This window comes from Macaca nemestrina, chromosome 7 (assembly GCF_043159975.1).
Source record: "Macaca nemestrina isolate mMacNem1 chromosome 7, mMacNem.hap1, whole genome shotgun sequence".
NCBI lineage: Eukaryota > Metazoa > Chordata > Mammalia > Primates > Cercopithecidae > Macaca > Macaca nemestrina.
In genome coordinates this window covers 53,310,133-53,336,199 of record NC_092131.1, presented here as the reverse complement: position 1 = coordinate 53,336,199, position 26,067 = coordinate 53,310,133, and the positions used below count along the sequence as shown (strand labels likewise).

Sequence of the window (26,067 nt, the reverse complement as noted above, 5' to 3'; positions counted from 1 at the left end):
AATTGAAATCACTTAAAATTTTTACATCCTTCGGCAATTCTTCACCTTCATGTTACTTAGAATATTAACACTGCCTTGTGGCTTCTAGCTGCTGCGTGTTTCTGAATGATAGAAGGTGATGGCTTAATAAATGATAGAAAATACTGTTTGCATCTGTGCAGCCTTGTTTTTTATTAATACTCTTTTTGGCATCAGTATCCCTAGTGACTAGTACAGTATCTATGCAGAGAGATGCTCACTGTTCATTGCATGAGTGAATGAGGTTAACTTAACTCTCCAGGAAGATAACAATTATCATTTTTCCATTCCAAAAAACATCTTCCCATACATCATCTTAGTTGGCCTTCATTATCATCCTTCCTAGTGCTTAGTATATGCCCAACACCAGGCAGTGCTCAGCAAATATTGGATGGATGGATGGATGGATGGATGGATGGATGGATGGAAGGAAAGGAAGGAAAGGAAGGAAGGAAAGGAAGGAAGGAAGGGAGGGAGGGAGGGAGGGAGGGAGGGAAGAATGCAGGACGCATCCATTCATAGGACCCCCACAGCAACCCCAGGAGGTAGATGGAATAAGGTGTTACCATTATTGTAATTATTTTCCAGGTGAGCATACTGAGGCCCTGAAAAGCTAGTGGACTTGTTCAGGGTTTTGAATATCGATTGTTGAGAGTCAGGGTCAGTAGCTAAGCCCAGAGTTCTTTCTGCCATGAGAAGCAGCACGGTGTCAGGCTAAGAACATAGGCTTGCAAGTGAGAGAACCTTGGATTTTGAACTCTGGGTCTTTCCACTGCTCAGCTCTCTGAGCTTTGACAAGTCAGCTATCCTCTCTGCACCTCAGCTTGCTATCTGTGAAATGGGGGTGGGAGGAGGGTAATGATAGGATCTGCTTCAGAGAGCATTAAATGAAGATCAAATGGAACAACGTGTATACACATTTAGCCAAGAAGCTGATACATAGTCAGTATTGGCAAATGGTAGCTGATGCTATTGTGTGCACTCTCCTGCGGCCTCTTCTTTGGAGGCCAAAGGACTGGGAACAGTGGGCCTCACGGGTGGGTCTTTGGGTTGCATTTGGGAAAATAGCAGTACAGTATCCCCAGCCCAGGGCACATAAGGAGGAAACAGCAAAAAGAGAGTTCATTCATTCAGTTACCCTTCCATGAGAGCCTAAATACACAGGAAAAACAAGAGCATTAGGAGAGCTGGGAACAGGGAAGAATGGTATAATTTGGTGCATTCCCTTCTCCAGAATCCAGCCCTTGTGAACAGCTAGCTCCTTTACCCTGACACCCTGGCTGGCTGTTCCACTGGTATCATAAGGCAGACTTTAAAATATGGAGAAATAATGTGGGGACAATAATATCTCATCCAAATGAGCTGGGGTGTGAGAGAGAACTGCAGTGCATAAATAGGCTAACAGTATCACAGGAGACTGGCTCTGGGAGGGGCTGAGACCAGCCACTGGGCTGTAATGCCTTTTTCAACATTGTGCCTTCAGCTTTTAGGGCATGTCACATGGTGGGCACTCCACAAATATCTGATGAATGAATGAATTCATCTGCTCTAACCTCTTGCTTTGCATATGAGGAACCCAATGTCACCGAGCTACGTAATAGGTTCTCAGCCTGAATTTCTTAATATAATGGAGGTACTTAGAATCTTTAATAAGGATTTCAGTCAATCTGTATTGCTTACAAATGTCAGGACAAAGACAAGCTCTCATGAAGAGTTCTGGGCACTGAAATTTAGTGGAAAAGGAGGTGATTCACATCCCCTGACCCTCCATAAAATACACGAAATGTGGACACTTAAAATGTGTGAGAGGAAAGGAAAAACCAAGTTGAATCTGAATGAAAGGAAAAAGATTCTTACCAGGAAAAGCAGAAGTTTGTCAGTATAGGTAAAGATTTTGAAAGAGTGAGGTGACTTTCTCTTCAGTATGACAGACCATGATGGAGAATTACCTCTTGTAAATCTGTGAAACACTATCAAGTAATCAGAGATATTTTTTTCATGCCACATGTAATAGGCTGAAAATGCTGCATGAATGTCACTAGATTAGCTAGTACTTTGAGATGCTTTTTCCATTAGCAGTGTTGGTTTATACCAAGATATTCTTACTCTAACAGCTAACAACTAATATTTCTAGAGCACTTTACAATATGCAAAACATTTTAATGTGCATTAAATGATTAGATTTTTTTCCAATAATCACATAATGTAGCCTTTGTTATCTACTAATGGAGAAAACTTTAGGTATGGAAGTACAGAAGGGTCACATGACTTCCAACTCAAATCCCAAATTCTTCTCCCTTCAGCAGTCCGTTTTTGTTTTGGTTGATGCCTACCCCAACATCAACAGAACAAGAATCAGCCAGCAAGAGCTGCATATGTAGTTAGTGCATCTTAACCTTGAATGTACACACAAATCTCCTGAGGTCTTGTTAAAATGCAGATCCTGGTTCAGGAGGTCTGGGGTGAAGCCCAAGAGGCAACCCTTCTAACGAGATCCCAGGTGATGCCAATGCTACTGGTCCATGGATCTAGAATGTAATTTTTTACTATTTGTGAGTTGGTTATGCTCTCACCAGCTGAATTTCCAGACTAAGAGAAAATGTGCCTGGAGCTTTCTGTAGCTGATTCACATTCAAACGGGGCCTGAGGCTGACCCCTGACCCTCTCTTTCCTACTTACAAGGGTGAAAATGACCACAAGAGGCAAGCACTATTGCCCAGGAGTCAAAATATTTGTCTAGGGAGTCTTTAGGCATTCCTGCCCAGCTATCATTTGGATTGGAACACTGATTCAAAATATCATTTACTTTATCTAGAGAGCAGGGCAAGAGTGATAAACCCTGAGCTAAAGAACCTGAGCAGAATTTTGCATGGGAATCCAAAGCAAATAAGATAATCATTGATGGGAAAAGTGAGGATATGAATTTTGTCTTTTAAAAGCTCCATGAAAACAAAAAAGATGCCCATTCTTTTGAGGCATCTTATTAAGACCAGGCAGAAGCACCAGCCAAAATGGGGAGGTTTAGACTGTCCAAGATGTGGGACAAAGTTTGGGGGAAAGTACTGAGGCAGGAAGGCAGCCCAGTGCAGTGGTTCTTGACCCTGGCTATCCACTAAAGCCACCAAGCACAATCTTGTGCATTTAAAAGTACAAATGCTCTGACCCTGCTGCAGGGATTCTCAGTGACTTATTCTGGAATGAGGCCTGGGCATCTGGGTTTTTTTTTTTAAAGGCCCAAAGGAAGTTAAAATGTACAGCCAAGGTTGAGAACCACCAGTCTAGGAGAAAAATGTGGTGGGTCACAAGATGGAGGGTAAAGTGAAGAGTTTGTATTTATGTGTACAGATAGTCTGTTACTCATTCAGGGTAATGCATTCTGTAGAGTTGCTGTGAACACTGAATTATTGAATATTGAATGATTGCTCCTAGGGGAAAAACAGGGCTGGGTTCCTTCAAGCCTTTGGTCACAATATTTTTGTCAACTTATCAGTACATAATGTTGTTTTATGTGTGTTTCTGTTTAAAGATCATTTATTTAATGTATATTATTGATTAATTAATGTTGAACTCACAACCAAGAACACTATAATTCATACCTAAATGAAGCTTATCACAACAGCCTTTTTTTCCTTTTTTTTTTTTTTTTTTTTTGTCTTGAGATGGAGTCTCACTCTGTTGCACAGGCTGGAGTACTGTGGCACAGTCTCGGCTCACTGCAATCTCTATCTCCTGGGCTCAAGCAATTCTCCTGCCTCAGCCTCCTGAGTAGCTGGGACTACAGACATGCAACACCACGCCTGGCTAATTTTTGTATTTTTAGTAGAGACGGGGTTTCCCCATGTTAGCCAGGCGGGTCTCCAACTCCTGACCTCAGGTGACCCACCTGCCTCGGCCTCCCAAAGTGCCGGGATTACAGGTGTGATCCACCACGCCCAGCCCCAACAGCCCTCTTTTCTTGCTCTCAGGAACACTAGGCATCCCTGCAGCACCATGCTTGGGGGTCATTTTTTTTTTTTTTTAGACGGAGTTTTGCTCTTGTCATCCAGGCTGGAGTGCAATGGCACAATCTCGGTTCACTGCAACCTCTGCCTCCTGGGTTCAAGTGATTCTCCTGCCTCAGCCTCCCGTGTAGCTGGGATTACAAGTGCCTGCCACCACACCCAGCTAATTTTTTGTATTTTCAGTAGAGACAGGGTTTCACCATGTTGGTCAGGCTGGTCTCGAACTCCTGACCTCAGGTGATCCACCCACCTCAGCCTCCCAAAGTGCTGGGATTACAGGGGTGAACTACCACGCCCAGCCTTGGGGTCATTTTATACTGAAATTGTCAACAGAAAGTACAACAATGTGAAAAATACGGCACTAAATAGACCACAAAAGGACACTTGTTTATAGTAGAGAGCTGAAACAAGAAAGCAGTGCTTCACTTTGCTCCACCTCAGCTGGGAGCAAGTGTGTGGGGAGACTTGGATTTTTGGCTGCTGTATTTGTGTCTATGTATGACCCTGAAAAGGCTACTAGTATTGATTTGGGTTCCAAATGAATTTTAGCAATACGTGAATTTACAAATATAGAATCCATGAATAATGAAGGTCAATGGTATATAGACATGTAGATGAACATGCACACACACACACACACACACATACACACACACACCACCTAGTTTGTATAACAGGTGAGGGAGAACCAGCAGTAAACAAGAGCAAAGGGAGCCCAGCCTCTGGATATGAGCTGGCATCTGGGCTCAGCCCAGCCCTCCTGTTCGCCCTCACAGCCTGTTCTTTTTGCTGCCGGGGTCTGTAGCTCCAGACAACCCTCTCAATTTCGTATCCAGTAAGAAATGAATGCTGTTCAATTCCTGTCCTTAAGCTGGAACGGTCCTGGGCGTTGAATTATGTGAGGAACCTCGAGCTTGCTGTGTCTCTGGAAGTCTTTTATTGCACGACTGATTTATAATACCCAAGTAGATGAGTTGAGAGCAATTACGTAAATGCTGTTTCTCTGGGGCAGAGAAGAACGGTACGGTTTAAATGAAAAATGCAGTGCCAAGTCAAAAATTCAAATCGTTATGTGTAATTACAGACCACAGTAAATCAATTTTACAAACACAGTACCAATCTCACCATGTTCCAACACCCACAGGGTAAGGCTGTGATGATTTAGAATTTGGTAAGAGGCTGAAGGTGAAGTGAAAGTGGGAATTGGGGTGTTGTGGAGCCTCCAGAGCTTGTCTGAATCACATGGCGATTCAATCAAATATAATTAAGGAGCCAGGAGAGCCTAAACCATCCAATTTCTCCTAATTAACAACAAAAAAAATCATCTAATTAGTAGTGTAAACTCAAATTGTGTGTTTTTTTTTGAATGGTCATTTATGTGTATTGTTGCATTTGACATGTAGATTGAATGCTTTAATGAAAACAAGAACCAATTCCCTAATCAGTAAATTGCCCTGCTCGCTGCCATGCTGAGAATCTGCTGTTCTCCTTTTATCAAGGAGCTAAGTTAAGAATTAGTCAGGGCTACATAATACATTTTTAATTATTTACAGCCCTTCTCCTAAAACTAGAAAGAAAAAGAAAAAAATGCTGTTTGATCAAGGCAGACTTTAGGGTTTCATACTCAGAAATCCTGGTCATGTATGTGGCTGCAAGGCCCTGCTGGCCATAGGATTTAGGCGTCCTCTGATGATGCCTGTCCTTACCTGATCAGTGAGAGCCACTGTTCCATGTTATCTGTGAGCCTTTAAGCTTCAGCGGCCGTGAAGGAAGACCTGGCCTGTGGTTCAGCTCAAGACAGGAGTTAGTAGACATGGTTTTAAAATATCCTTTGGTACCTCCATTCAAGCAATTGACTCACTGCTCTTCTTGACAAGTGCTGGTGGTAACAAGGTGAAAAAGGACACCCTGATGATGTGTTCAGTGACTCTGGCCATCTCCTTGGGACTGATGCTCTGAGAGGCTCTTGGTGGCTCGGTCATGAAATCCTGGCTATTTGAAGTTCCAAACTTGGATGGTCTTGCTGATTCCCACACTCAGTAGCAGTCTGGGTGGTGCTGTTAAGCGCGGGATGGGTGCTGTATTGCATAAACCTCAGAAGCACCTTCTGCATAGGCATGTGAGCTGATGAAACAGCACTTACAATTTGAGAGTTATCTTTTGAGAAAAGGGTAGGAGGCAAGTTTTTGTCATCAAACATCTCGCTTCTGAGTTTCTCTACTACCTCGCTTCTCTACACACAGTGACTGGAGCATTTTTACAGATACATGGGAGCATTAAAAAAGAAGTATCTGCTTAAATTCACTCCTGGCCACTTGCTTAACTCTATTTTCCCTACTTGGTGAAATAATAAAATTCTACAGTTCTGTCTAAACTCATTTCTAGAAATCTCTTCTTTTTATGTGAATAGAAATTCATGGATAAACTTAAGGGTTTAGTATAATGGTAGATACAAAAAGAAGCAGTACAGAAAAGTAGAAGTTAACCCGTATGAAGGAAACTTCAAAGTAGCCTAGTTGATCCCATCGTTTCTTGAATTAGCCTACACATCTGCTTCAAAGGTGTAAAATTGCTTTCATAGATGATGAAAGCTGTCATTGGTTTTGATAGGATGGAATGAAAGGATTGAGGTAGTGTCCTTTTAGGATTGCTTGATTTGAAGTTAAGTGTGAGTGAAATTTACTGATTTCTATTTAAAGTATATACATATTGGCTTCTTATCTAAGGTATTTCATAAATAATGACAATGTAAAGTCAAACAGCCGTTATCTAAAATAGATTTTCTACTGGATGACACCCAGTTTTGCCATTATAGAAGCTGACAAAAGAGGACAGATGAAATGTACCAAAGATTAATGCGGTAATAAAAGTCTGCCAGAAACATTCTAATTTATTTCTTAAAAGCTCAAATGTTTAAGTGATAATGTGAAGGCAGAAACATACATCTTTGCTCTGTCCGAAAACTGAGCCATCTATAGAGTAGTAAGAGCTGACACCAGTGACAAGGACTCATGGTACTGAGAAAGCCTCCCCAGTTGCTTTTCCCTGCATCAGAATGCTTTCATTTCAGTGCTGTATAAAAACGAGACGTCATGGGGGAAAGAGAAAGTTAGCTGTGTGTATTTGTCATCCCTGTTGTGATGTTCTTTACAGCTTTTTCTTCTTCTAGAGTCTCCTTTTGGTTTGATTTGCATAGGCAAGTATACACTTTCTTTTCACAGAAAGTGTGTGGCTTCCTCCTTGGGCTTGTCAGGAACATCCCGTCCACCAACCACATCTTTGCTTTGTAGCATGTTCTCTCTTCTTCCCCTGGAATGAGGTGGAGTCCAAAGTCTTTTTAGGAGAATCGTCTTCTGGTGTCCAGATGTTCTAAGCACTGGTTTTTCAAACCTTTGGTCAAGAAGCAGAGAGCAAGCATGCAGAGTTGAGGCTTTTAACCTTTCAGATTGGCTTTTAATCTATTCCCTGAAGCAGTGATGACAGAGCATGTTATTTTTAACCTTAGTGATTAATATTCCCCTCTCTTCCTCTCCCTTCTACCCCACTTACACAAATCTGGTGTTATTTATTTATTTTTTTGCATGATGTCACTGATCAAATACTCTGGTTTTGTATGTTTCACAATGTATTCTTGAAGTACTATTAATCTTTTCTTCTCCAAAGATTCCTATCACAGGGCTTCAGATTACTGGTTGTGACACCACAAAACCAACTAAAGAAGAGGAGTCCAGGGTGTAATGTCATTTCACCATTGAGCCTTGCTTAAAATGTTGGCTTTTTTTAAGCAAACGCCTGGAATTATTTATACAAGTGGTGTTAGCAGAACATTCTTTGAAAATTGAAAGCCTTTAGTAGTTCTTAGATGCTCTGAAACTGGTGTTATCCAAAAAATTTGTGGGACGGGAACTGAAATATCCCTGAGAAGCAGGCTGAAACCTAACAAAATGAACAGAAACTCCCAACCCCCAACCCCTCCCAATTCCTTTGAAACAATCACCTTTTTGTAGCTGGCAGTGGGCTGACCTTTTTATTCTTTAGACTTGATAAGTATCAAACAATCTCCTGCAGCAAAACTTAAGAATTGTATGCTGTGAAGCCTCAAATTTTTGTTTACAGCGAAGGTTCTACTGATACTTCTGAATTTCTTTTGGGAATGAGCCTAGAAAATATTGTTAAAGTAACAGATGAGTAAAATTAGCAACATAAAAGTAAAATTCTGCCCTGCTTTGTCCTAAGTATGTGGACACACAGCATACATCACCTGAGTCACAGGGGATTGGCCAGGACCTCTTAATTCAAGGAGAATATGATAAGATACTTTAAAATAATGTGCAAACATTTGGCATCCTCATTCTACCTTTTAAAACCCCTAAATTGGAATGACTTATTTTTATAAGGTTTAGTTGTGCTAACTATTTGGATTGAATTCTATCATGTGAGCATCTAGAAATTTGAAAATTTAATGAAGAGTATGTTTTTCTATGAGAAAGGCAGCTTCTTGAATTAAAAATGAAGAGAGACTAGTTTAGAAGGAAAAAAGATTAAAGTTGCAAATCATCTCTATGTGGCTGGACTCACAGGGCATGATGAGAGCACAGAACCCAACCTTGGGTTGAGAACCCAGGGAATCTGGTTTGGTATAGAGAATGATATTAGGAGTGTAGGGATATTTAATGCCCTTATTCAAAAGGAAGTCAAATTTCTGGCAGTTTCAGCAGCTTCAGCTTCTAGACTCTAAAACAAAAGGCTAAGCCTGGAAATAGTTCGAAACACATAGTGACAGCAAAAAAGAAAGTAATGGTTTGCTTGAATTTGAGGAGATAGTTGACCAATTGAAGGTAATATAGCACACAAGTTCCTGAGGCTACCCAGACTGCCCATTGAAGGCTCACTCAACAAAGACAGCATAAAGCAACAAATCATCTCTGTCAAATGAGTGTGCTAGATCAAAAGTACATATGAACTGTGTAAGTTAATAACTAATATTTAAAAATCGGGGTCCCCATTAAAACCACAATTGTATTTCAAATCTGATTTTTTTAAAAAAGACAAAAGGTCTATGTACTCAGCATATGTTTAAATTACGTTACATTAATTTATGTTGTATTAATTCCAATAACCTCTCTATATGTAGAAAAGGCATACATGACATAGTATTTCATCCACTAACAATACTTGGTGTATGTAGGGATTTGGGGGTCTTTCTACTGCCCAGGGACCCATAGCTCCCAGATTAGGCATTACTGAATTATATTCTTTCAGAAGACTTCCAGTTCTAAAATGCTAGGAATATATGTTCCCAACATTTTTAAAACATGCTTTAAATAATTTTTAAATCATTTAATTTATTATAAATTATTTAAAATTATGCTTTAAATAATTTTTAAAGCATATATGGATCACTTTTCTCCTTGACAGTGAGGTATGTATTTAACCTAGCAATGAACCAAGGAGATAGTCGGGCCAGTATCCCAAACTTTCTTCCATCCATAAACCCCCTTATTTCTCATATTAGAAGGCAGAAAAAGGTAGATAGTTAATTTTCCTTAAAGAGTACTAAATATTCTGAAACATCTTTTTCTGACTCTTATTTCAATAAATAAAATCGAGATGGAGTCAAAGTTAGTCAAAGGAAATAGGAAAGAAATCTGAATCCCAGGGTTTAAAGAAATTACTTAAATGAACAGAATGCAGAGCCAGGTATCATATTTTCCCCTTCAAAGGTGCTGAAAGGGGTCTCATTAAAGATGCTAGGAGATGAAAAATCATAAGGTTAGATGAGGTCAGAAAAGTTGACTGGTCCTGATAGTATGACCAAGTTTATAACAAGATTATAAGACCCTCTGGACTCCCACTGCCCGACTGCTGTAGCAAGATTACTTTTAACTGCTGTTTCTATATTTCAACTAGACTTAGTTAATACTTATTATTTACTTTTAATTCATTTGAATTTAAAAAGTTTCAAAAATTACAGTGTCCTAATGATGTATGCATGCATGCATACTGGCATACATTGTGTATATTACAGACCTAAAATTTTTATAGAGGTTTTTAAAAATAGAAACAATTTTGGATCCATACTATATACAATTATTACATTTTGGTTTCCATGTTTTAAGAGTAAGAAGGCACAGGCCGGGCCCGGTGGCTCACGCCTGTAATCCCAGCACTTTGGGAGGCCGAGGCGGGCAGATCACAAGGTCAGGAGATTGAGACCACGGTGAAACCCCGTCTCTACTAAAAAAAAAAAAAAATACAAAAAATTAGCCGGGTGCAGTGGTGGGCGCCTGTAGTCCCAGCTACTTGGGAGGCTGAGGCAGGAGAATGGCAGGAACCCGGGAGGCGGAGCTTGCAGTGAGCCGAGATCGTGCCACTGCACTCCAGCCAGGGGGACAGAGCGAGACTCCGTCTCAAAAAAAAAAAAAAGAGGCACAATTTTGTTCCCCTGAGTAATTTTCAGTATGCTTTTCAATATAATGAATCCATCCTGAAATATGCTGTCCCTCTACCCGCACTATTATGAAAGTCACAAATGCAGTATAAATTGAGGGCCTCAGTTCTGCTGGACTTGCCAATTTCTAATCCAGGTTGAGATTTTTTTTTTAAGGTATACTTAATTCGGCAGCATTTGAATAGGACTTCTGGGTAGCTGAGGTCTGAGTGAATCGTTAGCCATTGTCTACTGCACAGCAGTCCACAAACAAGAACATCTAGAAGCCTCTGGCTAGAGACATACTGGGGCAGCTAGCACCACACTGAAAAGCTTCTCAGAAGTCTGTATTTACTGCTCTTCCCGCCCTACTCATAGGGAAAAATAAATAAATAAATCTGCCCGAATGTCCCTATCACCCTCTGTTGTCACTTCAAATGAGATCTCTTAGTTAAGAAAGGGTAGGGGCTGGGGATGAAATAACCACTGGTACTCTGCCACTGGCCCCATCATCAATTCCACAACTGCACGGCCTATTTTCTTGTAGCCTCTTTCTGCCCATGACAGCATTTCCTCTGCCACTTTATGCCAAACAAAGTGCTCCAGTGCAAGAGGTAACACCAAAATCGGCTTTGTGGTCACCATTGCCTAAACCTGAATATCTGTCTTCACCCCAAAGTGGCACTGTTGCCAAGGCACTTGTCACCTGCTTTCGTCTCCTTCCCACAAGAAGACAAGCCTGTACTGCTACCGGGCCTCGGTTCTTTTTGGAGAACAGAGGCATTTACCCAGTACGACTTTTGATTGAGGTGTGGCATTCAGCCTGGCTCTAAACCCACGGCCCTGTCTGCAAATCAGAAGCTTAGTGTGAGACACTGTGCTTAGTTACCATAGCACGTTGGCTCCTACAGAGATATTCCTGAATTTGGTGGCAGCTGTGGGAACCAAGCAGTGTTTGTTCAGATATAAAGGGTATGAGCCCTTTATAGAAAGTCATCAGGAAAAGACCCTGGCACCTCAGGTATAATTGATGTTTCCTTAGAGGCACAGGCCAAGTTCATATCATATCCCTATGACTGCAGTTAAACTCAGAAAAGTGTGAAGAAATGGGTGTGGGTTTCTATGTACAAATCCCTGTAAGTCCATTAAGTTAGGTTAACATTTAGCTCTGATCTCAATAGCCAGTGAAGTCCTTGGATAACTGACAGCTTCCCCAAGGATGCCCCTCAGTGGAGGAGATAGCATGGATTAAAAAATAGATTAAAATGGAAAGAAGCAAATTGGCTCCATGCAATAATGGAATTCAACTACAGTGTATGTATTGTATTGTTGTCAGCATCCATACGAAAGATGAGGACTGTCCTAGCAGTAACCTCCCGTGGTTAGCGATTAGTTACCTATTCAGTTATGGCCTCCAACCAGCCCCGGTACTAAGGGTTCCACTGTCTCTGAGCTGTGTGCCCCTCTTTGGCAAGCCCTGTTTCTGTGGCTTCAGACTGACTACTCCTGGCTACGCGGAGGAACCCCCACTTCCACTTGGGATACACCTGGCAGGCACCAGTCAAAGCATCCACCAGATATTCTGAAATGGTTGCAGAAGTACCAGAAAGCAAAGATGTCTAAGCTGGAATGTCCCAGCACTCAGGGCAGCCCTAAACAAGTCTGCCCAATTTTATATAAATACTTAGACAGGCATGAAATGGATTTTCTGGATGTCTGGCTTTTCTTCCTATTGGCTTCTCTCTTCATTTTTGCTGCTGCTTTGTTTTATTTTTTTTCTTTCTCTGCTTCCCCCCTACCCCGCCCCCCCACCTTTTTCTCTTGCTAATTCTGGTCCAACCAGGTAGCAATGCATTTTCCAGGGAGCCTTTTTAAATAGTTTCTTCCTTAGTCTATTTAGTAGCAATGCAAGCCATTTAAGCCTGTTAGGGTCAATATTTTTAAAACAATGTTCCCTTTGCATATTTTTAAGTTAGATGATATTTCCTTGCCTTTGATAGAGTCTACCCAAATTGGAAATTTCTCAGGTTACAAATACTAAACTTGGCAGCCCTCTTTTGTCCTCCCTTTTCATTCATAAAGAAGTCTATAGCCCTTCCGATTGTCCCCACTTCACATACAAGGCTGCCCTTCTGGCCACACAAGGCCAAATGGAAACACTGACCACAGAGGCCTAAGCTCCATGACTCTCCGGCTTGGTGACTGCCAGCTGCCTGGCAGCAGCTTACCCAGCCCACTACTGCCCCAAACACACTTCTGGAAACATCCAGCCTTTTGACTCTGGCCTTTATCTTTTGAAGTAGGGAACACAGTAATCTGCCCAGGCCTTTATGTCAGGACTGCCCTACCAGAAACGCAGTTTAGCCAAAAGCAGGACCTCTCACCATTGAGATGCCTGGTCTGCTTACTGAAAAACATAGATTAACACCCACAAAGAAGTGCTCATCTAAATTTGGGAGAGCAAATGCCTCATTGATGGGGATAGAGCCTGAGATGGAATTTAATGGCTTCCCTGAAAAATGTTTAAAAATGCATGTGGCTCAATTCCATGTTAGTACAGCAGCAGTCAAAATAAACCGGACCTGTCAGGAACTGGTGCTGAGAGAATGTTATGAATAGACTTATTTTGTAAAGTTGTCACTTTACACACCCAGAAAAACCAACCAAGGCTAACATCGACTCCCTCAGCGTTGGTTTTTGTTAAATCCCTCCCTTGAATGACTTCAATTTAATTTGGCTAGTTATATGAGTTATGTTGCTTTTTCCTAGTTTTCTGGAAAAGAAATTAAAGATGGGGGCTGCGCGGATGTTGTCCACTGTGCAGAAGGGCTGAACATGCTGGTAAAAACCATTCCCAGCTTCCTGAGAGGACCCCACTGGCTTCTGAATGAAAGCCTTGTTACCTGGAAGTGTTTGCAGTACAAAGTTTGGCATTAACCTGTGAGGCCAAGGGAAAGAATCAGCCCTAGAAGAAGCAGCCCTTTCACCCACAGCTAGCTGCACTGCCCCATACCCTGAGGTCATGTTAGTACGGGGGGCCCCTGCTGAGCCATACCACCCTTCAGAGGCCACAGTTCCCTGAATCCTGGTTGGAAAGACTAGTCTACCTTCTTCTGGTTCAGCCCTGCAAAGATACCAAACAATGGCCAGCCTGGCTGCCCTTCAAGATGTCCTCCTGAACAACATGGGTAATGTCAGAATTTCTGTTTAAAAAACAACAGCAACATACTTGTCCAGCACATGTTCTTTTTGCTTTTGGCAGATGGCTATCAAGCCTTGCCTGATTTATGGGCCCACTCCTATGAATCCTGATTTCTAGAGTTAGAACCCAAACCAGATCCAGACCCACAAAGGCTAAGGATCAATGTGTGGACACTATAGGTTTGGCCTCCTCGGAGAAGCCTAACCCACTGAGAGGGACAGACAGCATCCTTTTATACCGCCTGAAGAAAACGACCATGCCAGGCCTGTATTCAACCTGCTGTGACCATGGATGGAGTTGTAAGACAGTTAGTGGTATCTCTCAGGGTTAAGAGGTATTGTGGGTTCTTCGGCGTCCCAGGATAAAGGGGGGGGAATAACCTATTTCATTTTATTTTTTTTTTCCAGTTCTCTCAGGCCAGGCACACCACAGCCCTTTGAAACGATCTGTGTCCCTTACCCCACCCATGAATGTGCCAAACCAGCCTCTAGGACATGGATGGATGTCTCATGAGGACTTACGAGCTAGAGGACCCCAGTGCCTCCCATCCGATCATGCCCCCCTGTCTCCACAAAGCAGTGTAGCCTCTTCAGGAAGTGGTGGGAGTGAACACTTAGAAGATCAGACCACTGCTCGTAACACATTCCAAGAAGAAGGTAGTGGTATGAAAGGTGAGTGACTGAACGAGAAACCACTGGGGACAGAGCCCCTCCCTTTATTGGAGACCAGAGGGTAAAAAAAGAGAGGTAGTCAGCAAGAGAGAAGGACCCCACCCCTTCCCCAGGCTTACGCATTTGATCTGTCCCTTCAAGAACTCCAGGTTGACCATGGCAGAAAGAGCTCAGATTCCCCTTCCAGTGCTTCTTGCCAAAATCTGGCAAATAGGAACCAGAGTAAGAGAAGTCAACACTCTTTTTTTGTTTTGTTTTGTTTTGCATTGCAGTGACTTGCAGACCATTAAATGAGTCACAGCTAACAGTGATAGGATCTTCTGTTTGTAAAGCTACTGAGCTGCTCCAACCTTCCACCTCGTTGCTGTGGCTAGGGACCTGTCAATAATTCAGAAAAACAAACCACGGGATTTTTCTTTTCCTTTTTAAATATATCTTAGTGCAGAATTGCAGTAGTGCTTCCTTTCTCTCTCTTCTTCTCTTTGATATCCAAAGAAACCTTTAAACCCTTTCCTCTGCATCTATTTAAGGGACATGAAAATACCACTGAGAATCTCTAACAGTGTTTTAATCCTGATAACAGATTTGCATACAGGTGATAAAGACCTTTTGTGCAGCATAAATAAATTCCTCCATTGCCTTGTGAGTCTATCCTCTTCTAAAGATATTCATCAGGAGATAGATTCCCAAATTACTTATGATAGGTACAAAGAAGGTACATGCATGCTATATTTTTAAACTCCACTTGTACAAGGGCTGGGAAGCCCTTAGGCAAAGATGCGCATCAGAGACACACTAATGACAATTTTAGATGTTGAAACAGTAACCACTCATGCTTTGGGGACTAGCATGCTGAGGGGAGGCTCTGAGAACAGCCTGTTTGCTGGCATTAGTAGAGTAGTCCTGAGGTTTTGCTGTTTCCGATCTTCCCCTTGTAAATGATCAGTGTTGACATAGGAAGCCCTGTACTGATTCCCCTGTCTTCATGGAAGCCTGGCACAGAAAGTATGCCCATGACTGCCCAACTACCGGTTATAAGGGAGCACCAGGCTGAAAAATGGAGCTTGTCAACTCTGAGAATCAGGCTGACAAGAAGCTGCTGCCCTGGCACATTCCTTGAATCTTCCTCCTGCTTAGGCCTGCGCCCTCTCCATCCCACGCCCGTTTCATTGATGGTTCCAGTGCTGAGTGCCCAGAGTAAGGGGATGTGTCTTAATGGTGATACAAATGGGTCTTTAAAGGTGTATAACAGGCAGCTAAAGCCATGTGTCACTTGGGTACGAAGGGGATGTGTGTCTTCTTTCTACTTCAAAGTTTTCAGGGGACTGTATCACAATTTTGGAGCACTAGCAAAACTCATTTCTGAGTTTATGCTACATGGTTATGTGTTAAAGCAGCTGAGCCACAGGTGGTGCATAGCAAGTGAGGCTCAACCCTGCTCTAGGTAAGCCTGGCTTGGCATCTGTCAATCAGCATCAAAATAGCTGAAAGACCAAGGGAGGCTGAGACAGCCTTTGCTTTTAACTAGCTTCTTTCCAGGTGAAGTTCAGTGTCTGGACGGTTTCCAAGAAAGCCCACGTTGCGGTTCTAGTTGGTAACTGTGGGGATGAAGCATTGGCCTTTGTGTTTGAAAAGCAAGGAGGATCCCAGAGAAGGGCCATTCACCAGGAGAAAGATCTCACCCAAAGAAGAATGCTGATTCCACTGTCTTGTTTTTGGATATATATTCTTCTCCCTTCTACTTTGTTTTCTTTCCTTTTTTTTTTTTTTTTTTGAGGCCCTTATGCACACTTTTGACATTCTCCCAAAGTAGGTCAAGGTATGCTCGTTGAGTGCTGCCATTTTGAGGTGAGAAATAAAGATAACAGGTTTTTAAAGAGGAATGAGAGAAAAGTTGAATAAATGCCCTATCCCCATTTTAGGACAAAAATATTGCAAAGGTTAAGGAATATACCATATCTAAGCCTATTCAAGTCCTTTCGTTAGAATTGGTGAGAACTGTCTCTTCAGAGCCAATTCAGTCAGAAAAATGACACAGACAAGATCTCATATCCAGGATTTTCTTTATAGGCCCAAGGGGTGCAGGCAGAAAACAGGCTATTTGATGGCCTGATGTATTTCCACCTTCTCTGACCTACTGAACTTCCCTTCTTCCAAGAACTGGATTGGGTTTCCAAGTATAAAGTCAATAGCAAGTTAAATGGAAAAAAAAAAAGTTTGAAGGAAGAAACATTATAGATGATGAAGGATTCTATTTGTGGGAAAAGTATATTTGCAGTTTAGCTGACAGGTCAGACAGAAAAAATGTCCACACCCAAAAACACTAGCATTCCGAAGTGTCACGGGCCAGTATTTGTTCAATACAAATGTCCCTCCCCAGCCCTGCTGCAAGATGCCACTGCTGCAAGGACCCTGAGGACTCTTCTGCCACCAGATATTATTCGAAATGGCTTCCTAGGGGTGCACCCAAGAAGCAGCCTGGCTTATAACCCAAGGCTTTGTCATTTGATCTCCATGTCTAAGAGCAGGTGCTGGTTTAAATTTTCAAAATAACTCACACTTTTAAAGACATGAGATATGGCCGGGTGTGGTGGCTCACGCCTGTAATCCCAACACTTTGGAAGGCTGAGGCAGGTGGATCGCTTGAGGTCAGGAGTTCAAGACCAGCCTGGCCAACATGGCAAAACCCCATCTCTACTAAAAATACAAAAATTAGGTGTGGTGGCGCATACCTGTAATCTCAGCTACTCTGGAGGCTAAAGCTGGAGAATCACTTGAACCCGGGAGATAGAGGTTGCAGTGAGCCAAGACTGCACCACTGCACCCCAGCCTGGGCAAGAGTGAGCGAGACTCCATCTCAAATAAAAAAATAAAAAATAAAAATAAAGAAATGAGATATAAAACCAAGTGAGGTGCTTTGAAAAAGAGCTGACTCTTCCTCTTGGCTCTACAATCTTTCTTTTCTATGACCCAGGCCCTTTGGCAGGAGTCGCAGCTGTTTTAAAGTACTTGCTGGTCCACTTTGGGGTGCCATCATCTAATGCTATTTTTCTAATAGTTAAACATCCAGTTTAGAAGAACAACAAGAAAGCTTAGTAGAATTGGAAGAGTTCTCAAATCCATATAGAATGTGTCTTGCCCTCACGTTGCACCTTGGGAAAAGAATAAAAAGTTATTATAGTTGAACTTGATTTAGTGTGAATTCCTTTTTACAGCCAACAGCTGTGAATATCTCTCTGAAACACTGTGGTATTCATCCATTCCTTCCTTTCATCCAGCTAGACTGGCCAGGTCTGGCTACATATCCTCCCTTAGGAGTGTACCTCTTGGGTCAAGCGTATGGAATAAATCTCATGGTCCAGCATTCTTGCTCTTTGCATTTTTCACATGCATGGATCAAGCCCCCTTCTCGTCTTGGTGTTAGCACTCCCTACCAGGGACTGTCACTAAGTTCTCTTCCAAGCAGACCAGCTCCTGCTCTGAAAGGATTAACACATCTGCCCACAGTGCTTTGGTTTTCCTTCTTTAGTAAATGTCCATCCTTATGGTTTAAGTAGACTTCGAAGTACAGATTAAATGTCTCTTGAGGTAAAGATCTCACGCTAATATCTCTAGCTAAAGAAAAAATGAGATCCGCCATTTAACTTGAAACTAACCCAAGAGAAGTGGGAAACAATTGAAATATGAACTTTCTTCCCTTTTTACCCTTCCCTGTGGAGGCTACTGGTTATACATGTTTGGACTAAGGAGGCTGGTTTGGTTTCTACATCCAGGTGTCTTTGTTCATTTCAAAAACTTCACTATGACTCATCTCAGGGGGAAAGATTATTGATTGTGAGTTGGTACTCAACTGCAATACCATTCTTTCCCTGGGCAACTCATGAGTGGAATGTGCTCTGTTGCCTCTTGTCTCATACAAGGCTTTCAGAGAGAGAAAAGACATTCTCTTACTTTCCTGGAGAGAAAGTATAGAAGTCAGTTGGCAGAAGACTCACATTTCCCACTTACATTAGCACCATGTTCTCAAAGATGGTGCATAAACCCAACACCCTATGACTTAACAAAATGCCACAGCTGTGATGAATGATGTGGTTGCATTATATGGGAGCAAAGAGAGGGGGAAATTACTGATTCACAGGTTACTTTTGTCCTCATTCAAGTCAATTGACTTTTTTGAGCACCTGCTGAGAGAAACTTTGGACTAACTAGTTTCTGGAGAGACAGGGGTGAGAGATACTGTTCCTGCCTGAAGCGAATCACTATCAGATAAGAAAAAAAAAAAAAAAAAAAAAAAAACACAGACACTTAATGCAAGTGTCCTGCTGTGAAAATACGCTGTCTTAAAGACTTGCCCTGGGTCAGGGCAGGCACCATGAATGACCCTCATTCAAAGTGGTGGAGGGTTCCTAGAGGAGGGTTCCTAGAGGAGGAGAGGCCTAGAGCTGAGTCTCGGAGCACGACTACAGGTCAGCCAAATAGTAAGTGAAGGAAGGGCATTCTATGCAGAGGGAACAGCATTCACGAAATCACAGTGACAAGGGCGCTTGACCAAATGGATCCCATGGCTTGAGTGTTAAGGGCACATGGGAAAAAGGGGTCTGGAGAGGGAAAAACCAGACCCTGGGCATTGCAAAGGACATTCTCTTTTATCCCAAAGCTATTGAAGGAACTTCTGCAGCAGAATGACCTGCTTAGGTCTACATATTAGAAATATGACCTTCAAAGCAGAGTGGAATATACATCCAAGTGTGGAAGGGACAGGGGCTTCCAGATTTGAAGGCCAGCAGAGAGGTGGAGGACATTTCAGTAATTGAGAGGGGAAAGGAAGTGGGACCGAGGCAAGCAGCAGTGAGAATAGAGACAAAGGAGTATTCAGGGTTCTTCATGAGATAGAGCTGAGAGGGCTTGGTAACCAATTGAATAGACAGGCATGGAGCAGGAGAAATTTAGAACGATGCCCAGGTGTCTGCCTGGAACATCTGGATAAGCCACGGTGTTGTCTAAGGCAAAGGGCATAGAGGAGGAGAAACAGAAATGGGGGATGGGGGGGCAGCATGGGGCCTGGTGAGTGTGGGAACTGTAGAACATTCCAGTGGAGGTGTGCAACCCCCTTAATGGGCCCCACAGTGCACCATGCTCTTGGTTGGCTTAGCCTCGCTAACAGCTCCAACTTCCTCTCCTCACCTGCAGTTTCAGCATAATATTACATTTACCTGAAACCAAGTTCATCTGAGGGACTTCATTCCAGGTAGCTGGGTAGAAAAAACCATAAATGTGGGCTCCTAGGAAGCAAGGAACTCTATGACTTTCTTGCTGTACTTGCCTGTGTGAAGAGGGGTGGAGACTGGCACTCTGTTTCTCATGCTGTGAGCTTCAGCCTCACCGTTACGAAGCAACACCAACCGGGTATGCTTATGATGTGTGGCATTATGTTGGCACACGAATATAGAAGTCATTGAAACTGATGCATCGTTTGTATATAGACATGATAAAACTAGAAAAAGAAACAACTGGCTCCAGGAACCTTGCTGGAAATACAGCAATTAGGAGTGGAGGGGCCATTGACTGTGAAAATATGTTGTTTGCCTTTTCTAAGGAGACTTTCGTTAGATGAAACTTAGATAAACTTTTTCTCTCCGTAGTAAAGGAAATATGTTGTCTACTCTGAAAGAGCCGGTTTGGGGTTTTCAGTTGTTTTTGAAATGCAGACCTTTGAACCTCTGCTTCTCCAGAATGAGAATGGAAAAGTTATGGAGAGGTGAGATCCTCTTTAAGAAAAAGGAACCTGTCAGAAACCTTTGTAAGAAGGGTTGAAAATACAGCAGTTCCGAGGGTCATAGAGGTCTGAGTGATGGAGTGGGAGTGGCACAGCCCCATGAGTGGCTGGGACATGTTTGTTTCAGCATGGCTGCCATTGACACTGGTCATTATTTTCTTGATGTTGACTTTCTAGCTGCCTGCTTGAATTCACTTAAAGGAAGGCCAGTATTGAATAAATGTGCTTTATTTTTGTTTTTAATTTCCAAATGCCAAGACATGGCCCACAGGCATGAGTGCTCCTGGGCCAGGAACTGTGCTAACTCTTCTCAGATAGGCTGACAGCCCTGAGGTCTTTGAGAAGCAAATCCTCAGGATCCCCCCAAATTCGAAAAGTCGTGAGACTTTTAACCTTCACTCCTTACCAAGCATATATTTTCCTCTGAAGTGTTAAGGACTGTGCAGGCACATGGAGGGCAGCCTTTGATATGGACACAGCCACTGTTTAATGACACAAAGCAGCCGGGCGCGGTGGCTCAAGCCTGTAATCCCAGCACTTTGGGAGGCTGAGACGGGCGGATCACAAGGTCAGGAGATCGAGACCATCCTGGCTAACACGGTGAAACCCCGTCTCTACTAAAAAATACAAAAAGCTAGCCGGGCGAGGTGGCGGGCGCCTGTAGTCCCAGCTACTCGGGAGGCTGAGGCAGGAGAATGGCGTGAACCCGGGAGGCAGAGCTTGCAGTGAGCTGAGATCCAGCCACTGCACTCCAGCCCGGGTGACGGAGCGAGACTCCGTCTCAAAAAAAAAAAAAAAAAAAAAAAAATGACACAAAGCAGGCTGCTTTAAAACAGCACTTTCACCTGTCATCTCTAATGGAAACTGCAGGGAGAAAATTAGGCCCTCTTTGTATCTAACATGTCAAAGTGGGTATTTTACTCCAAAATAGGCCACCTCTCGCCTTCCAGGACCCATATATGCTTCCCGCAAGCCTGGAGACTCCCCGGAGGCCTCCATGGACACTTCCCGGCATCAAGGAGCACACTGAGGAGGATCCAGCTCCAACAAGGCCTGAGACCAATCCTGCTCTCTTTTGCACAGAGGCTGGAACAGAGCTGAGCTGCTTGTTCTGCTCTGGCCAGAAATAAAGACAAGCTTCTGTAACCTTGATGGTGCTGCTAAACTTCTCTTCATTTTTTAAAGGAACGTGAAGAGTGGGTACCTTCTTACCCCTCAGTTGGCTTTCCTCTTCTCCCCCTCAGAGACCAAGGGTGCAGTCGTATCTTGGAGGGAAAGAGCTATTGAGAATAGCCTGGCTTGCTGTGGTAAATGGGAGTTGACCTTCCATCTGCAGTTAGCAGGACCACCCCTACGTGAGCCCTTGCGTGGGAACAAGGCTGTTCATGTTTCTGTCTGCCAGAGATGCCTTTCTCCCTGCCTTTCATGCTGCATTTGATATTGGGCTCTTCAGCAATACTGATTCCATCTTTCTCTCTTCTGGGGTTTCCCTGTTTGTGGGTCAGGTGCTGCATGGTCTGTTGATCTGAGTCAAATTTGCAGCCATTTCTGCAGCATGCATTAGAGACAAGCAGTCCCAGTTCTAACTGGAGCCCCGCTTCTGTGTAAACTGTTGTACACACCACACAGCCTCCCTGTGGCTGATTTATCTGAATTCTAAAAAGGAAATAGAAATCAGCATGATTTAAAACTGGATCCCGCTGGTAAAGACCAGCAGGCAAATATAGAGCATATACAAGATGGGTGCAGCACTATTATCAAGAATGACCATGAGAAGATAAAACAGTGTGGACTGCAGCAAGGTCTAGAAGGAGCTTTCTGAAGGATGAAGACTGTGGGATGAGACCCACTGATGTGCACATACATGGTGGTGCTTTGTCCCAGAAACCTCCTACCTGTTGGCATTCTCTCCTTGCACTTCCCCCTGAAAGTCTGTTACTCCCAGAGCTCTACCGTGGGTCTCACCCCATGCTCTTCGCCAGAGAGATTCACCCACTTGTGTGGCTAAAACAACCACCATGAGCTACTGACAAGGAAACTTATTCTCCAGCTCATACCTTTCTTCCAAGACCTTGACTGGTTGACTTCTCCCCTTGTATGACCCAAAGGCATTGACAGCCAGCTGATCTCAAATCGAGTTTACCCTCTCTCTCTTCTCACCCCACACCTGCTGCTGCCCTGTTTTCTCTGTCGCACCAAACCTGAATCAAAGGAGTCATCTCCAGCTACTTTGTCTCTGTCACCCCCTGCTCTTCCCTGAGCTTCAAGTACTGTCAATTTCCATTCTTTCTTTCTCCTCTGTCATGCATCCCAAGCCACCATCAGGATCTTCCTAAGTTCATGTCCTGGCCTCCACCGTCACCATCTGCCAGGCCAGCCTTTTACGTTGACAGCCATTGCCTTTCTAGCACACTCATCTGATTGTGTTCTGCTACTCAGGTTTCAGCAGTTTCTCACCACCCACAAGATGAAGTCTACTCTCTTTGTTCAGTATTGCATATCTCAGCCATTTGACCCCCTGCCTATTTGACCCACCTTGTCTCTAGCCATTCCCCCCATCCACCCATGTGTCTGCTCTACCCTGCTCTGCCCTCTTGACTCTGTGTTTCCTTCCTGCTTCCTGAAATGGCTTCCTCACTGTGGCCATCCTAGTGGAGACTCCAAGTTATTGTACTTTGAAGCTGCCCTTCACTCCCTATGGCAAACCAAAAGGCTCATCGTTCTGTGCTCCCCTAGAACACTGTGTATACTCAGCGCTTGTCCTATTGCTATTATAATTTTGGTGTAAGTCAGCCATTCTCTCTAGATTAGAAGTTCCTTAATGAAAGGGTCACGTCTTCACAGAGCTTGGACCCCAAGCATTCAATATTGTTGAATATTGAATATTGTTCAGTATTCAATATTGAATAATAGGCATTCAATAAATGTTGAATGAGCAAATATCAGGATTCCCACACTTGGCAAAGAAGTCAGCCCAGCATATAGCAAAAGCATCTTTATCTTTCTCACACTGCATAAGAGAATGACTTTCTAGTTTGAGACCCCCAGTGGCATGTCCATCAGGAGCATCCAAGGAAGCTAAACAGCTGTGTGCCAGCCAGAGGCATGCATGCCTTCAATCACATGTCAGCTTCTGCAGGACACAGCTCTGCTTCTCCCTGTTTGTCTGTATTTTCCAACCATAGCCACAGCCCACAGCTTCACAGAATGTAAAAGGTAGATGGGAAGTTACAGTAGGTGGTTCTTAGCATTGCATCCAACAATGTGGCATCTGGACCACGGGAAAGGACTTGAGTCTATCCCTGGCCAACAGCTTACAGAACCCGGCATCCAAGTCATTAGAATTCCTGACTTCAGGGGAATGAAATGGTCAAGGCTCTTGCTTCTCTGGTTTGTTTCTCTTTTAACAGTTTTGTTCTAATCCTTGGCAAGGAAAGGTGCCTCACCACAATCCAGAGGGTGAAAGGTTAGTAGGCTATGTTCTTAAGAACTGGGATTTCCTCTTCTTTGTTTATCTGTTCTCCTTACAGGAGGGAGTGCTCTTTGAGCACATGGCACTGAGACAGGACAATGCTTGCTCTAAAAACAGTATCCATGTGTACCTGCCTCAAGAAACACAGGGCCAAAAGGCGCTTACATTGCCCAGGAATGCATCTAGAAGTAACTCTTCAGGAAGGCCTAACTCATCATGTTTTGAAGTTGGATAGGAGCCTTTTTTAGGAAACCTACTCCCAATGGACCCCCATTTTGACTAAATGAGTGAGGCCGGCTTTTCCACTCCTGTAACCAGGGCAATTCTAACTTGTCAAAATAGTTTTATAGAAAAGGAGCTAGTACTGATTGAGCTGGGATTTGCTCACACCACCCCACAATTTCTGACTCTTAAAACACCACATTATCACCTTGGCTTATAAAGCACCATGTTTACAACACGATTCAATAGCTCAGGATTCTGTTCATCATCAGTGGATTTTGCACGGTTCAGCTGTAGGGCACCCAGTGAAAATTTGCTCCAAGAGACTGCTCCCTTCTCTTTTGTGATGAATTGTGCCCAAGAGCAGCACTGGGTTACCCAGGCTTCTCTGAATCATGATCATTGAGTTTTCTGAGCAGTGACTTGGGACTTTCAGGATGTAAATAGCAAACGTGAAACCTGGTGACAGAGTGGTAACATGCCGTTGGCCTGAAAGCCAAAGCTGTAATTAAAATAGGTGCCGCTCACTCTGCAGAAGCATTAGCGTTATTTCAGCAGAAATAAAAGCATGGTGGAAAATGAAGTCTGGTAAAATAGCTCCAGGATGTTGCAGGATGGAAGGTTCCAGACTCCTGAGCTGCCATGTCCCAGACTCTTGATCCAACTGCAATTTGAGTTGAGGATGATGTAAGGGGTTAGTATGATGTGTTGGGGAAGCCTTGTCTGTTTGTGGTTATTAATGGTAACAGAGGGACTCTTGATTGTCATAGTAGAGTGAAGGGCTTTCAAGCACAGAATGGAGTGATTTCTAGCCTGAGATAACTGAGTCTGTTCTTAAGATGCCATTGACGGTCCAATTTCAGTTCTCCAGAAATTCCCCTTCATTGACCTTTTCCTTACTGCAAATCAACAAGTAATCTCACCAGGCCCATCATCCCCACCTAAGTCTTTTGAGTTCAGGAGATTATCCCACACCCACATTCCCTAAACCTAGAGGTGTTTCACTCAGGAAGCAGGACCTGATTTCAGAATAGTCCAGGCCTCTTTCATCAACCTCAACATTTATCTACTCTAAACGTTGAAAAATTGGAAGGTTCTTGCTTGTTTTGGAATATGTGTGGTCAGTGCCTCAGAATAAAGCATTTAGCAATTGATAGAATCCTGCAGTCAACATGGTTGGTGATGGATAATACTTCATGAAAAACAAGAATAACATTTACCCAATGCTTTAGCATTTCAGAGTACTTTACTGTCACTGTTTTTCAGCCACTGATAGGCTATTTGGTCCTTATTTTATAAGAATTGGTACATTGTAGGAAAGAGCTAGGAATCAGGAGATCTGGGTTCTGGTTCCCATTTCACCATACACTTGCTCTCTGATCTAGGAGTCATGACTTCTTCTTTAGAATGATCCAGGGATGAGGGAAGATGATTCTGGAAACTTTCCAAAGATCCTATCAGCTCAAAAACTCTGACTAAAAGAATATAGGCAAATACTTTGTTTTGGTTTTATTTAACAAGGTAATAGTTCTCCTGTGGATTTCAATACAGTTACCATTTACTTTTCTTAACTTTGGAATCTCAGACTTGGAGGTTATTTCAGATGCACTTTAGAACTTCCATTATCCTATGGCCTAGCCAATCTTTGGGCCTTTCAAGTCCTGATATATTTTTGGTTGACAATCAAGTAAAAAGTCAAAGATACATCTGGATACATTTCATGGCTTGGAGAAATGGTCAGTGGACACACCCCCACAACAGAAACATTTTTGGGAATCAGGATGCCCCTTTTCCCATTCAGGTATATATAGGGAGGCATTTTTCGTGGGGAAAGATCAGGCTAGGAATGGGTGACTCCACCATTTTCCTATCACTGTGGGAGTGGCTGAAACAGTGTGTGAAAATCTACACTGAATGTACAAAAATTATCTTGAGGTCGTAGTCTGCTCATGTAGCTCTAACATTCGAAGCCAGCTCTTTCCAACTCAATGAAGAAGCGGTCCAGCTAATGCAGTTGTTTCCTGCCATCTTTTTGCTCATGAACCCCTTTGGGAATCTTACAGAAACTATGGATGGCCCTCTGCCCAGAAAACTTCCCATCTACTCACAAATTGGGATATAATTGTAGGGAATTTGTGAATGCCCTGAAGCTCATGGACCCCAAGTTAGTTCTCCTGGTCTAAGTAGAGTAAAGGAGCCCACCAGTAGGAATGTCAGGGCTGGTCTGAGACTTCTGCATCATAGCTAAAATTAAATGCGTAGTAACATAAAGATT

At 43.1% G+C, this 26,067-nt stretch overlaps 1 protein-coding gene across 6 annotated transcripts in view; it reads left to right on the top strand.

Annotated features, from left to right (window-relative positions):
* The window catches only part of LOC105481794 (sterile alpha motif domain containing 4A), a 224,917-nt gene that overhangs the window by 158,675 nt on the left and 40,175 nt on the right, over positions 1–26,067 (top strand). For 4 of the 6 annotated variants that reach the window (XM_071100156.1, XM_011741530.3, XM_071100157.1 and 1 more), the window contains one exon: positions 14,059–14,322. The exons of the other annotated variants lie outside the window; for them this stretch is intronic. In XM_071100156.1, coding sequence (XP_070956257.1) covers positions 14,059–14,322 — 264 coding nt within the window. The remainder of the gene's footprint in view (positions 1–14,058; positions 14,323–26,067) is intronic. 6 annotated transcript variants of the gene reach the window in all.